The sequence below is a fragment of the Piliocolobus tephrosceles genome, chromosome 6, assembly GCF_002776525.5.
Source record: "Piliocolobus tephrosceles isolate RC106 chromosome 6, ASM277652v3, whole genome shotgun sequence".
NCBI lineage: Eukaryota > Metazoa > Chordata > Mammalia > Primates > Cercopithecidae > Piliocolobus > Piliocolobus tephrosceles.
The window spans coordinates 35,579,050-35,592,783 of record NC_045439.1 but is presented as its reverse complement, the minus strand read 5'-3'; the positions used below and the strand labels follow the sequence as shown (position 1 = coordinate 35,592,783).

The window sequence follows — 13,734 nt, the reverse complement described above, 5'->3', positions numbered from 1 at the left end:
AGTTATGTATATATTACAGTCATCTCCCACTTCTGACTTGTCATTTTGCTTTCCTTAAAGTTTCTTATGATTATCATATATTCTTAAATTTAGAGTAATGAAATTGACCACTTTTTAGTAATCAGGTTTTTTGTTTTTTGTCTGTGTGTTTTTTTTTAATGAGACAGAGTTTCACTTTTGTCGCCCAAGCTGAAGGGCAGTGGCGCAATCTCAGCTCACTGCAACCTGTGCCTCCAAGATTGAAGCGAGTCTCTTGCCTTGCCTCCTGAGCTGCTGGGATGACAGGCATGCGCCACTACGCCTGGCTAATTTTGTATTTTTAGTAGAGATGGAGTCTTACCGTGTTGGCCAGGCTGGTCTCAAACTTTTGACCTCAGGTGATCCACCCACCTCAGCCTCCCAAAGTGCTGGGATTACAGGTGTGATCCATGCGCCCACCTAGCATTTTTGTGTCTTAATTATTTTCTATACAGAGATCAGAAGGGTATTCTGTATTGTCTTTTTGAAGTGTCATGTTTCTTTTGTTTTCACATTTCAATTCCACCCAAAGTTATTTAGGTCTACAGTATCAGGTAGGTTCTTAAGGCTTATTTTTTTCTTTATGAATCTCGGATTTACCCAGTATTTGTTAAATGAACTATCTTTTCCTGAGTAATTTGTAGCACTCTCTATGGCATAAGCTAAATTTTCATTTCTGGTGGCCTGTTTCTGGGCTCTCTGTTCTGTTCTGTTGATCTGCTTGCCTGTGCCATTACCACACCATCCTTATCAGTTTTAAAAAATGACTCTTGATAGCCAGTGGGGCAAACCTCCCACCATATTCTTTTTTAGGAGAGACTTTGTTATTCTAGGCTCTTGGGTTTTTAATGTAAACTTTAGAGTCTGCTAGAGAAAGTCTGCAGGAACTTGGTATTTTTATTGGAGTTACACTAAATTTGTAGATCCCTCTGCTGAGAATTTGTATCTTTACAATATTGAATCTCTCCATTTATTTAGTCTTTTAAGTATCTTTCAGTAGTGGTTTTTCATTTTCTCCATTAAAAGGAAATTTATTATTTATAGTGTTTATGCTACTATAAAATTTTTTATAATTTTGTTTTCCCACTAAAATGTTGCAGCTAATTTTGTGTCTAGCAATCTTATTAAACCCCCTTATTAATGATGTTCGCTTGTCTATATGATCACAATTATTTCTACCTTTCTAGTCCTTATACTTCTTGTTTAACTTTTTTCACTGGCTGTGGTTTCTAGCACATGGTTAAGTTGAAATATTATTGGTGTACATCCTTGTCTTTTTTCTAATCTTTAATGTTTTTAAGTTTCACTATTAAGTAAGATCTTTGTTGTAGGTTTTTGTTTTTGACATCTCCTTTCCTCGCCCTCCCACTTGTGAATCTCATGTTCTGTTCTGAGGAAAAGAAATGAATAGGAAAATAAATACTTGTATATCTAGAGCCTATCCCTGTGTGTGGTACATCGTGGCTCTCAATTTGTTGTATGAATGAATAAGTATAGCAGAACTACTTGAGCTTTATGGTTTTCATTGGTCTCTCTTTTATGTGGTACAGCAGGTAAAAAATGGTTAAATCTTTATTTTAGAGAAAGAATCAGTAATTTTTTTTTACATTTCTAATGCTTCAGGAAGTAACATCAAATTTTATGATTTGAATACAAATATTTGAAGAAAGATCATGGTTTCTCTATGTTTCTCATGGCAGTAATGCTTATGATATTGTAAACTACAGATCAATTTAAACTGTATGAAGCTGGATTTTAGGTTGTTCTCTGAGAGATTATGCTGTTTAGGAACTTTGTTCCTGTGAATATAGGAACTTTGTTTTTTATCTATTCTTATTTTTATGAGCATCATTTTAGTCCAGATTTACAAACTTGGTACTATAATGGTGTTGCCAAGTTTCTGATCAAAGCCTGAGCATGACCAGTTAATACGATCGTAAAAATCAACAAATTAGTTTGTGAAGACGTCTCTGTAATTCAGATTAGACCCCTTCTGCTTTTCTGCCTTTCCCTGTACCTGGTTTGTTTTTTTTCTTAACAGATGGGGAAGTTAAGGCATAAAGGTAGATATTACCTGAATTTGGTGTATTGCTTACTGCAGTAGACCACTTTGCTTCTGTGAGAATAATAAACTACTGTACTTTTCCAGGTATGTGCTGAAATCTCCATTGCTGCAAACCTGCAAGTCTTGCCAGTAAAGAAAACTCTTACTCAGCTGTTTTATATGTTTAGCTATATTTAGAACATCTACAGCTTGGCTAAGAGTTTTATTTCTGAATTTATAGAGAAGAAAGAAGTGCAGAAATTTTACTAGAGGATTTTTTTTTTTAAATAAAAACACCTGTTCATTTTTTCTCTTCATCTTTTTTATTCCTTTGATATCTCCTTTCTTCCCATGCATTGTTGTTTGTTGACCGTTAGTTCTAAATCATTATTTCTCAACTGGGGGTAATTTTGTCCCCCAGGGCACATTTAGCAATGTCTGGAGCTTTTTTTGGTTGTCACACTGAGGGGCTGCTACTGGCATCTAGTGGGTAAAGGCCAGAGATGCTGCTAGCCATCCTACTAGGAATGCAGTCAATAATTATGTGCCCCCAAAATGTCAATAGCACCGAGTTTAAAAATCCCTGCTCTAAATAATGGTGTTTACTTTCAGATTTGAACTGGAAAGACCCTAGTGCCTATTTGGTGTAAGGCAGTATGATTTCTTAGAAAGAATGAGGGCCAAGCGCAGTGGCTCATACCTGTAATCCTAGCACTTTGGGAGGCCAAGGTGGGAGGATCCCTTGAGGCCAGGATTTTGAGACCAGCCTGGATAATACAGTAAGACTCTGTCTCTACCAAAAAAAAAAAAAAAAAAAAAAAAATCAGCTGAGTATGGTGGCATGGGCATGTAGCCCCAGCTACACAGGAGACTGAGGTGGGAGGATCACTTGAACCCAGGAGTTTGAGGCTGCAGTGAACTATGATTGCACCAGTGCACCCTGGCCTGGGTAATAGGGCGAGATCCTGTCTCTTAAAAAAACAAAACAAAACAAAAAAGCAAGAATGTGGGCTTTAGAGTTTCACAGACCTGTTTTTTGAGTCTTATCTAAGGCCATACTGGTTATGAGTACCTGTATTCAAGTGTGTGGGAAATAAAGAAAGAGCGGATATGATAACTTATTTGCAGAATGCTGAGGACATGTTATTTCTGTCCTCCTCTCCCACCTGAACTCCATGTACCAGTGACTCAGTTTATGTTTCATTCCTCCTCTGAGAACTTAGGCAAGTTTTTATGCCTTTGGTTTTCAGTTTTTTCAACTGTAAGAGGAGAATAATAGCACTTATATCATAAATATTAGGGAAAGTTTCATCAGAAAATGCAAATAGAGCACAAACTCCTATGACTGGATATAATAAGTACTTAGTAAATATTTGTTTTTATTATATTATTATTACTATTTTGAGACAGGGTCTTGCTCTGTTGCCCAGGCTGGAGTGCAGTGGTGCAGTCATAACTAACTGCAGCCTTTACCTCCCAGGCTAAATCTATGTGCTCACCTCAGCCTCTTGAGTTGCTGGGAGTACAGGCACATGCCACCACGCCTGGGTAATATTTTTGTAGAGATGGGGTTTTGTCATGTTGCCCAGTCTGGTCTCAAACTCCTGGGCTCAAGTGATCTGCCCATCTTGGCCTCCCAAAGTGCTAGGATTACAAGCATGAACCACATACCTAGCATGTTTTTATTTATTATTAATAATAACTGTATGTTCAGATTGTAGTAATTTGGACTTGCTATCAGAAGTGATGTATAAAACTAGGCAGGATTATCCATCAGTTGATAACTGGATAAATAAATGTGGTTTATCCATAGACTGGAATATTATTTGACTATAAAAAGGAGTGAAATACTGATGCATGCTACAATATGGATGAACCTTGAAAATATTATGCTAAGTGAAAGAAGCCAGACACAAAACATCACATATAATTCCATTTATATAGAATGTCCAGAACAGGGAAATCTGTAGAGACAGAATCTAGATTAATGGTTGTCTAGGGCTAAGGAGGATGGAAAGTGACGGGTAGTAATGGTTAAAGGGGCTTGTTTTTGAGATGATAAAAATGCTCTAAAATTGGCTTTGGTGGTGGTTTAATAATTTAATGAATATGCTAAAAACCACTGAATTATACAGCTTAAAAGGGTGAATTGTATGATATGTGAATCATATTTCAATAAAGTTGATATATATGTATGTGTGTGTGTGTGTGTGTGTGTGTGTGTGTGTGTGTATAGACTAGGCAAGATGAGGGCTCTCTCTCCTTTCTGTGTTACTTCATTTCTTAATCTGTACCTTGCTCTCCATTTTCTGATTTCTTGGGATCTCACTTAGAGGATGCATTCTAGTGGAGAAACCCTAATATTGCTGAATAATCATTACTAATTCAGTGTGGTGATAGTGCCTCTATATACACACTTAAAATTTTTCCAATTTAGAAAAATTTCTCCTCTGGCCTGCATAGTTTGTATGAATTAACACCAGACAGCTTTTAAACGTGAGCATGTTCTACATTTCTCACACGTATTTGTATACTGAATTGGCCATATGTTTACCTGAATTCCAATATATTTTATTTTTATAATTGGATAGTAAGTTAGAAAGCTAGTTTTCTTTGTTGAACCTTAGTTAGCTGACTGTAGTCAATGGCTTAGAGTTAGGAACCTGTTAAGCAAACAGGGACATTATAATTATGAGATCATAGATAATGAAAACACTAGAATTCAAACTGCTATACTGTTAAATATTTAAATGGAAAATTATACATTGCTTATATCTTTTGATTGCAGCTGTCAAAATATTCTACCCAAAAAAGCTTAAGGGAATTTGCTACTCACATTACTGAGAAGTCTGCCTGTGAGGGATGTCTTCAGATGCAGTGTTTCAAACTGTCACTTCGTGTCCCTGCTTCTCTTCTTCTAGCCAGGTTCTGTTCTTTTCTATTAGTTGGCTTCTTAGAACAGACTCCCACTTAATGTTTGTAAGATGGCTGCAGCACCTCCAGGCCTTAAGTCTCAACATTAAGAGTAGCAGATACAGAGAAATATCCTCTCACCAATAAGACACTCCTGGCCTGATTCATACTAGCCTGGGTTGGGTCCTGTGCTTATTCTAGAGCTAATCTCAATGACGAGAAGAATGGGATATGCTGATGACTTTGGACAGTAGAGCCCAATCCTAAACCTGAGGGTGCGGTCAACATTACCCAAAAACCTGTAAGAGTTTGGGATGAGGTGGTTTACCTGAAGAATTTGGTGTTGCTTTTTTTTTTTATAATCAGAAAGTTGAATTGGATGCCAGATAGCAAGATACATCCTCTGTAATATCCAACACATATATTGTAACTTTTATCCAGATAATAGCAAAAAAAAAAAAAAAAAAAAAATTATTGACTACTTACTCTGTTTATACCAGGTAGAATGAGTAAAAAACTCTGGGCAAAAAGTAGTATTATGACTTATGCTAAGAGTTGTCTTCCTGAGGAACCTTATGTAGCATTTTCTAAGTTTTGTGAAATTTGGCGTGTGGTTTTCCCTGTAAGTCTGGGTTACTGTTATCTGTAAGTACTGTGTTTGGGCTTCTCCAGTGCTTTGAACGTAGTACTTTTCTCTCTTTTGTCTTTCTATGTCATTACTACGTGGCATCACTTTCCTTTTTTAACCTTGGCCTTCTGAACATGTATAGATCTAAAATCTTAGGTTTCCAGTTCTGTAAAACAAGTTAGTATTCTAGTTAAATTCTGTTTACTTGAAGAATACAAATACAAATAGCTTGACCAGGGCGACTGTTCTCTTGTGTGTTCATCACTGTATCATGCAGCTCATTCGGACTGATCTTGCGGGGAGTCATTAATGTAATATCTGATTCCATCCTGTGTTTACAATTGAACAATTTCTCTTTGCCCTTGGGAAGCAACTGGCAATCATTTCTTTGCGAGAGTGGTTTGATAGCATATATCATAACATATTTAGTATGCTATAATTGTAATTAATGCCAGTTTCTAATGTTGGATTGGATGTAGACAGTTTGGAATAAGAGAGTTTTATGTATTTTCAAGTAGCGATGTGGTGATAAAATAGTTCCAATTATCAGACTTGTAAATGAAGAATGACCATTGTTTACCTTTTTTGCTATTTGCTTGATTAAAAATCAGATCTCTTAGTTTTGTAGAAAAAAGTATGACTTAAAAAATTAACAAAGGAAAAGCATTGGAGTCAAAATAATGACAGTTACTCTTTTTCTCATTTTTTTCTCCACAGTGATCCTGGCGGAGGGATTGAAATGTCTGAGTTTATCCGAGAGGCCACACCCCCAGTTGGTTGTAGTTCCAGAAATTCTTATGCTGGTCTAGATCCAAGCAACCAGGTAGGAACCTGTGCTGTTTTATTTTGCCTTTTTCCCTCCTCCAGATGGTGGGCTCCGTTATTCTCATGTCTTTAAGTTGGTTAATGTTTTGTCATGTCTTTCTGATTAATATTTTTAAATTGTTTATTTAACATCTTTTATTAATATTCTTTTTAAGTTACTTTTCACATTGATTAATTACATATTTGTTGAGCATTACCACAGACTCATCTTTGGGTGTGTAGTTTTGATTATAACGGTTGTGAATACCCTTAGGAAATTTAGCTTCTAGCTTGCACTGTTTTATTTACCTTCACATCATCTGTATTGGAGAGGTGTAGAAGTCTGTGGTTACCCCCGGTTTAAACGTGGCCAAAAGAAAAAATAAAAGTAAATGCTGAAAATCTGTCAGTGTTCAAGATGTTGAATGGTAAGCCTAAAAGTAAAATACAAATTTGCTTTTACCATTTTTAATGTCTTTCTACTATGTAACTTTTAACTTAGAATGGTAACTCTTGAAGTATTACTTCAAAACTTGGCTGGACCTTTGCTGCTCTAGTTCTCTTATTCATCCTAAATACCTGGATACTAATCAAAGTCCCAGTCCCACTCCTGCTGTTCTTCTCAGCAGATGATTTCATTGGGTAGAGTAAAATTCTCTGCACTGTGTTGGAAGCGTTCATGGTCTTCTCATAGCAGACCTTTACATAACTATAGGTTTTAGTGGTTGTTATGTCAGTCCTTTCATTACATAGAAAAAGAAATAGCTGATTTATATCAGGGTCTGGACTAGACCTTACTTCTCACTCCAGTCTTCCTGTTATCATACGACATAGCTTGCGGGTTGGAACCATTCTTCTCTTTTCTCCTGCCTTTCTGTTCTAGAGAGAGACTTAGTCATCCTTATTTTCTGGTCTAACTAACTTCTTGTAACTATCCCACATTTCTCAAGATTTTCAAACACCTTATGGTGTTGACCCTTTCTCTTGCAGATGGAGTAATTATTTATATGGCACTTTATAAGGCTCTACAGAGTAGATTTTCCTCTTTTTTTTTCTTCTGTCTTATATACTGCCTTGTGTACAGTTGACTTTAAATTAATGATTGCTAATTATCTTTATGTGTCTAGGTAATAAAACATTAGAGGTAGATCAGACTTAGCTTCTCATTTAACAAATGAGTAAATAGCAGACATAATTCTGCCAACTCTGTCCTGTCTACTCTTCTGCATTGGAAGCCCTAAGAACAATGTTATGAAAAACACTATATGAATCAAAATCTTACAGGGTCTTGTTTTCTAATATATTTTGATAGAAGATTTGACTCTATTTGATTACCATGTTCATGATTTAAAGTGAATGACTAAACTGTTGAAGGTAACAGTTTTGGTTGTGATCGATTATAGTACAGAACATGTAGGTTCTTAAATTTGTCTTCCTTCCATAACAAACTCATGGAATGGGAGATATCAGAGTTTTTGTTGTTGTTGTTTAAAGACTGTGAAAAGAGCTATGACATATTAATTAGATTGATACTTTTTTTTTTTCTGAGATAGAATCTTGCTCTGTCATCCAGGCTGGAGTGCAGTGGCACAATCTTGGCTCACTGCAACCTCCGTTTCCCAGGTTCAAGCCGTTCTCGTGCCTCAGCCTCCCAAGTAGCTGGGATTACAGGTGTCTGCCACCACACCTGGCTAATTTTTTTGCATTTTTAGTAGAGACAGGGTTCACCATGTTGGCCAGACTGCCTCGAACTCCTGACCTCAGGTGATCTGGGATTACAAAGTGCTGGGATTACAAATGTGAGCCACCATGCTCAGCCTTAGATTGATACTTTTTGTTACAAATTTTACAATGCCTTTTTGAAGACAAGGGTTACTATCCTTGATCCTGTTTTTTTTTTGTTGTTGGCCTTGTGTTTCTCTCAGTTTCTTTTTATAGAATGAAATAACTCAATTCTTGAATATGGCTGCATGTTTTGTATTCTTAATTAACCCTGGGCTTTCTTCTTATTGACAAATGTAGGTAATATCAGACCCCCAGAAAGTAAGCCTAGATTTCTCCAGTCATCTTTTGGAGACCTTTTTTCCTTTTTGTAATAGGACATATGGAAGGACCAGCAATGGCCAGGCACTTTTGGATCCTGTGACCTTGGCATCCTGTCTGTTGGAACTTGCCTGTTTGTTTTAGGGAGGGGGTCCCTTATTGACTGTGATTAAAGCATGTGTGCATGTTGTTAAACACACAGCATACCTTTTTCTTAAAATAATAACTTTTTAATAAAAATGGGCAAATATTGGAAGTTATTGTGCTACTTGGATTTTAGTGTTTTCATTTTATAATGTTTATGACAAAATAAATGGTGACATAATTATTCTTACCCTTTAGAGAAGCTGAAGTGAGGAGGTAGAGTCTGACTTTGTGCATATTGCTGGAGATATTACCATTATAGACATACTGTTGTTTCTTGTATGTATTTTATTATATAATGTGTAAGATACTGCTACACATTATCGTATTTTATGTAAATTTCTTGTGTACTAAACCGTGAACCCGCTGACCATAGTAGCTACATTGCAGTCATTGTTACCATTCTTTCCTTCACCTCTGCCTTTTTCCCTTTCATCTTCTACCCTCCATTTCCATTCTTTCTTATCACCTTTATTCCTCTCCTTACCTCCTTCTCTTTCCTTTTGTCACTTTTCTACCTTCAAATATTTTAGTGCCCAATAGTATTCAAGGCATTCTACTTAGTGTGGGTTGGGGAGTGGGTCTTATACTGAAAGAGATTGTGATCTTATAGTAGATGTGATATAAGTAACCAAAGATAAAGAAGTGATATATGTTACCAAGGGGCCAGGCGTGGTGACTCATGCCTGTCATCCCAGCACTTTGGGTGGCCGAGGCAGGTGGATCACGAGGTCAGGAGATCAAGACCAGCCTGGCTAATATGGTGAAACCCTGTGTCTACTAAAAATACAAAAAATTAGCTGGGCCTGGTGGCATGCACCCGTAGTCCCAGCTACCCAGGAGGCCAAGGCAGGAGAATAGCTTGAACTTGGGAGGTGGAGGTTGCAGTGAGCTGAGATGGCACCACTGCACTCAGCCTGGGCAACAGAGTGAGACTCTGTCTCAAACAAAACAAAACAAAACAACAACAACAACAACATAAAAAAAAAACAAAGTAAAAATTGCTGTAGGAATGGTACAGAAGAAGAGCTAATGATTTCATAGGATAAAATAATTGTTTCCAGCTGGAGAGACAGGCATCGCTTCTTGGTGGAGGTGGCCTTGCCTGATATGCTCTCTAGTTAGAAGTGACCTTTCTTCCCTGGTATCCATAATCCTTCCTACGGCACTTGTCATAGAGAAGAAACAGTGGAATATTTTAGTTTATGCAAAGCACTTAAATAAAAAACTTCACCCCCAAGTGTAGAAATATACTATTTTTTCTTAATTTTTAAATTTTCATTTTTAGGAAATTTAACAAGTGAGGGTAAACAGGAAAATTAAAATAATCCATAATGTCATAATTGATTGTATCATGAACATTAATATCATTAAGTGTTTTTCTACAGTGACATTTTGGGGAATGCATTGCATTTGGATGTACTATAGTTTATATTCTGGACGCCCTGTTGTTTCACATGTAAATAGTCATGATTCTTAGATATTTTGAGGGGAATTAATGCAGAAAAGTATGAAGAATAAAATGTAACTACTCTGTTTTACCTGTTAAGAATGTTTTTGTCAGCAAGTAGTAGAATACTCAACTAATAGTGACTTAAAGAAATAGTTGTTTTTCACCTAAATCTGGAGGTGATTGTGTGACATTTATTCAGCAGCCTAATGTTAGGCCTCTGGATTGGCATCTCTGCAGTTCTCTAGGCTTTTTTCCTCAGGGTTGCAGGATGAGCACAGAAGCTTCAATCAAGACCCTGTTTGAAAAGTTAAGAAGCAAAGAGTAGTGTGGGACAGAGATTTTCCTTGATCACTTTCTTCTCAGACACACAAAGACGTTTTCCTGAAGCCCTCCAGCACATTCTCCCACACGTTCATTCACCAGAACTAGTTCATATACCTACCTCTAGACTGGGGACTGGGCCCACTTCCATATATCAGAAGGTGTATGACCAATTTTGGAACAAAATAGGGAGATTGTTAAAGAAGGAGAAAGGGAATACTTTGTGAGCTTCTGAGCAAATGACTACCATATCCATATTAAATTTTTTTTTTAAGTTTAAATTCCTAGATGGGTATGCATAAAATGGTGTTTTTGTTTTCTTGTTTGTTTTTAAATTTCTGTCTAGGAAGTTATGTTTAATTCTAGTAGAAAAATAGCGTATGTTAATTCTCTAACTTATGTAGCAGGTGTAAGAATGAAACTTACTTTTGTGATAAAATGCTGTTTTGGTTTTTTCTTGCTGGCAAATTGCAATGTCTTTTATGGCTAATTGAAAGCAGAAATTAGGAAAAACTAGAAGAACCAAGCTTAATAAAATAGTTCAAAATTATTACAAAGCTTATTTTTTATTGGCTAACTCAAGAGTTTATTTGTAGTTTCAACCTATATATGTATGCTTATTTTTATTTTCTTTTTCACTGGTATATAACTTATACAGCATAGTACATACCTTCAGTGTACAGCTAAGTAAATTTTTACATCTGTGTGCACCCATTCAGTTGCCATCCAGATCAAGAAAGGCCCTCATGCCCCTTCAAAGTCAACATTAACCTATATTTTGAGTGTATTTCTTGTGATATACACCTAACTAAATCAAACCAATGAAGAGGAAGACTTGGTGAAGTATAAAGTATTATATGAATGTTCTCAAGTTTATTTTACAATGCTAACTTTGCTTGACTGTTTTCTTCTTAGAATCCATGAAAATGAGTTATAGGAAGAGTTGCTGAGACTTGTTGATTTAGTAACTGTTATGTTATCTTTGATTTCCTTAATGTGGAATTTGTAGTACTTATTTATATTATTTTCATGGTAGTATAATAAATAATGGCTGTGAAATTTTAGGGAAGTGTTAAACTATCTTGAATATAAGCACTAAAAGCTCAACAATCAGGTTTTAATTTTCTCCTTATAGTTTGTGCTAAAAATTCCTTTTTCATGGATGCCTTAGGCTTTTATTGATTTATTTTTTAATGTTCTGTCTATAAAGAAGTACTTACTTTTTGTCTCCAACTAAAGAAGGTACATAATGATACACTAACAATTTGATGTTAAGACTTAATGTTGCACTTGGTAGCATATGTTAATGTTTGTCTGCCAAACCTTCCTTTTATACCCTAAGAAGTCTAAATGTATTTCAGGTAGACATAAAGCCTGGTTTTGCTTTTGTTTATAACATGAACATGTCATGATGTAGTATAAAAATGATAGTTGTATGACATGAGTTGCTTGAGATTGGAGGATCTGGCTCTTGAGGGGGGCTCCATCAGTCCTGAGCACACAGAGGGACTGGGTAGCTCTGCACATCGGTAAGACACATGAAGCCTGTGCCACAGGCAACAGGTTAAGTGGCTCCAATAGAGCTTGTCCAACAAGTATCTTTTAATGGTGATAAAAGTAACCAATAACATGTTTTGGTCATATAATTTTGTTTGATAATCTTGCTAGTCTGTATTGATAATGACATAGCTAGCATTTTAATTAGTTTTACTAACTTCATGTCATGTTTTCAGATTGGATCTGGTTCCTCACGTCTTGGAACAGCAGCAACTATTAAAGGTAGGTGTGATCTAACTTAAAAGTTGACCCTGACTTTCCCTTTCATTTTGGTTGTAGTGAAGATAACAGTATTATACATTCAAATGTAATGAAAAAATCATTCTTGAAATTATTTTATAGATAAAATTATCTATCTTATTAAAAGTTGCTTGACTATTAAAGGTAGATGTGATCTAACTTGAAAGTTGCCTCTGACTTTGCCTTTCATTTTGGTTGTAGTGAAGGTAACAGTACTGTACATTCAAATGTAATGAAAAAAATCATTCTTGAAATTATTTTGTATATAAAATTATTTATCTTAATAAAGGTTGCTTGACTTAAATTGTGTTCTCTTTCATCATCCAAATTTCACAAAAGTGACCACTTACATTACATTGCATGAATTACATAAGTTTTGATCTATAAGAAACTTCCTTGCCTTAGAGGGAAAACACTTTTGTGGGTTTTAGTGGGGTTCATGGAAAACTAAATAATTTGATGTGAAACCTTTGAATGTGGGCACAAATGAAACAACAACAAAAAAAGTAAGTTATTTTCTGTTGTTTTATCTATTCAGATAATTCATATTGTTTTTACCCTACAGTTTTTTAGGTTACTAATTTTCCCTGGGAAGGAAATTCATATTGGTTTGAGTTATGTAATTTGCGTTCCTTTTTAAAATCACTTGTTTTTAAATAAATAGTTTTATTAGTTTACATTTTGAAGCTTTCCATGTTATATTGTTTGGTTTGTAGTTCTGTGAGAATAATTAAGTGCTCTGATAGTCCATGATACTTCCTGTTAGTTCAGTGCATCTTCCATTATTGTAACCTTTGATACACAAAAACTGCTTTAGTTGATAGACATCAGTACTCCTTGATGTATTAATACTTCCTTGGTTGTGCCACACTACAGCCTTACCGTTAATATAAGGTCCTCACATGTTTCTCTTAACTTTGTAGGAGATACAGACACTGCTAAGACTTCTGATGATATCAGTTTAAGTCTGGGCCAAAGTTCTAGTCTTTGTAAGGAAGGAAGTGAAGAACAAGGTAAGACCATTACACTTTACCATGATGTCATATACTGTGGTGACCAGAGTTAATTTGTAGAATATGCTGTGTACAATCTGGCAGGAGTTTATAACAATTTAATATAGTATTTAAGGAAACATAAAATGTTACTGGGATAGTAGTAATACAGAGTTATACAGGCTTTTAGCTTACTGGAACTCAGTTATACATGTTCTGCCAGATAAATATGGAGAGAGATATTCTATGAGCATATGCCCCAGAGTGAATATGAGATAGGAGATAAGAATCTGCTATTCTTTTAGTTGATCAGACCAAGTAGCCCAGCTTAGGGATAACCTGGTATGTAAAACTGTTACTTTCCTTTGGTACAATCTCTAAATGCCAGCTGCTTCATCTCCTGCCAACTGCAAAAACAGCAATAAGTTTTGATGTAGTGTCTTAGTTCATGTGCATTGCTATAAAGAAATACCTGAGACTGGGTAACTTGTAAAGAAAAGAGGGGCCGGGCGCGGTGGCTCAAGCCTGTAATCCCAGCACTTTGGGAGGCCGAGACGGGCGGATCACGAGGTCAGGA

At 36.0% G+C, this 13,734-nt stretch overlaps 1 protein-coding gene across 8 annotated transcripts in view; it reads left to right on the top strand.

The window, feature by feature from the left end:
* Nucleotides 1-13,734, top strand: part of PCNX1 (pecanex 1) — a 215,261-nt gene that overhangs the window by 43,929 nt on the left and 157,598 nt on the right. For all 8 annotated transcript variants that reach the window (XR_002724629.3, XR_002724630.2, XM_023182929.2 and 5 more), the window contains exons 3-5: nt 6,321-6,426; nt 12,102-12,147; nt 13,089-13,178. Coding sequence is in view for 6 of the 8 variants with exons in the window: in XM_023182929.2 (XP_023038697.1) it covers nt 6,321-6,426; nt 12,102-12,147; nt 13,089-13,178 (242 nt within the window). In the remaining 2 variants the exon portion in view is untranslated. The remainder of the gene's footprint in view (nt 1-6,320; nt 6,427-12,101; nt 12,148-13,088; nt 13,179-13,734) is intronic.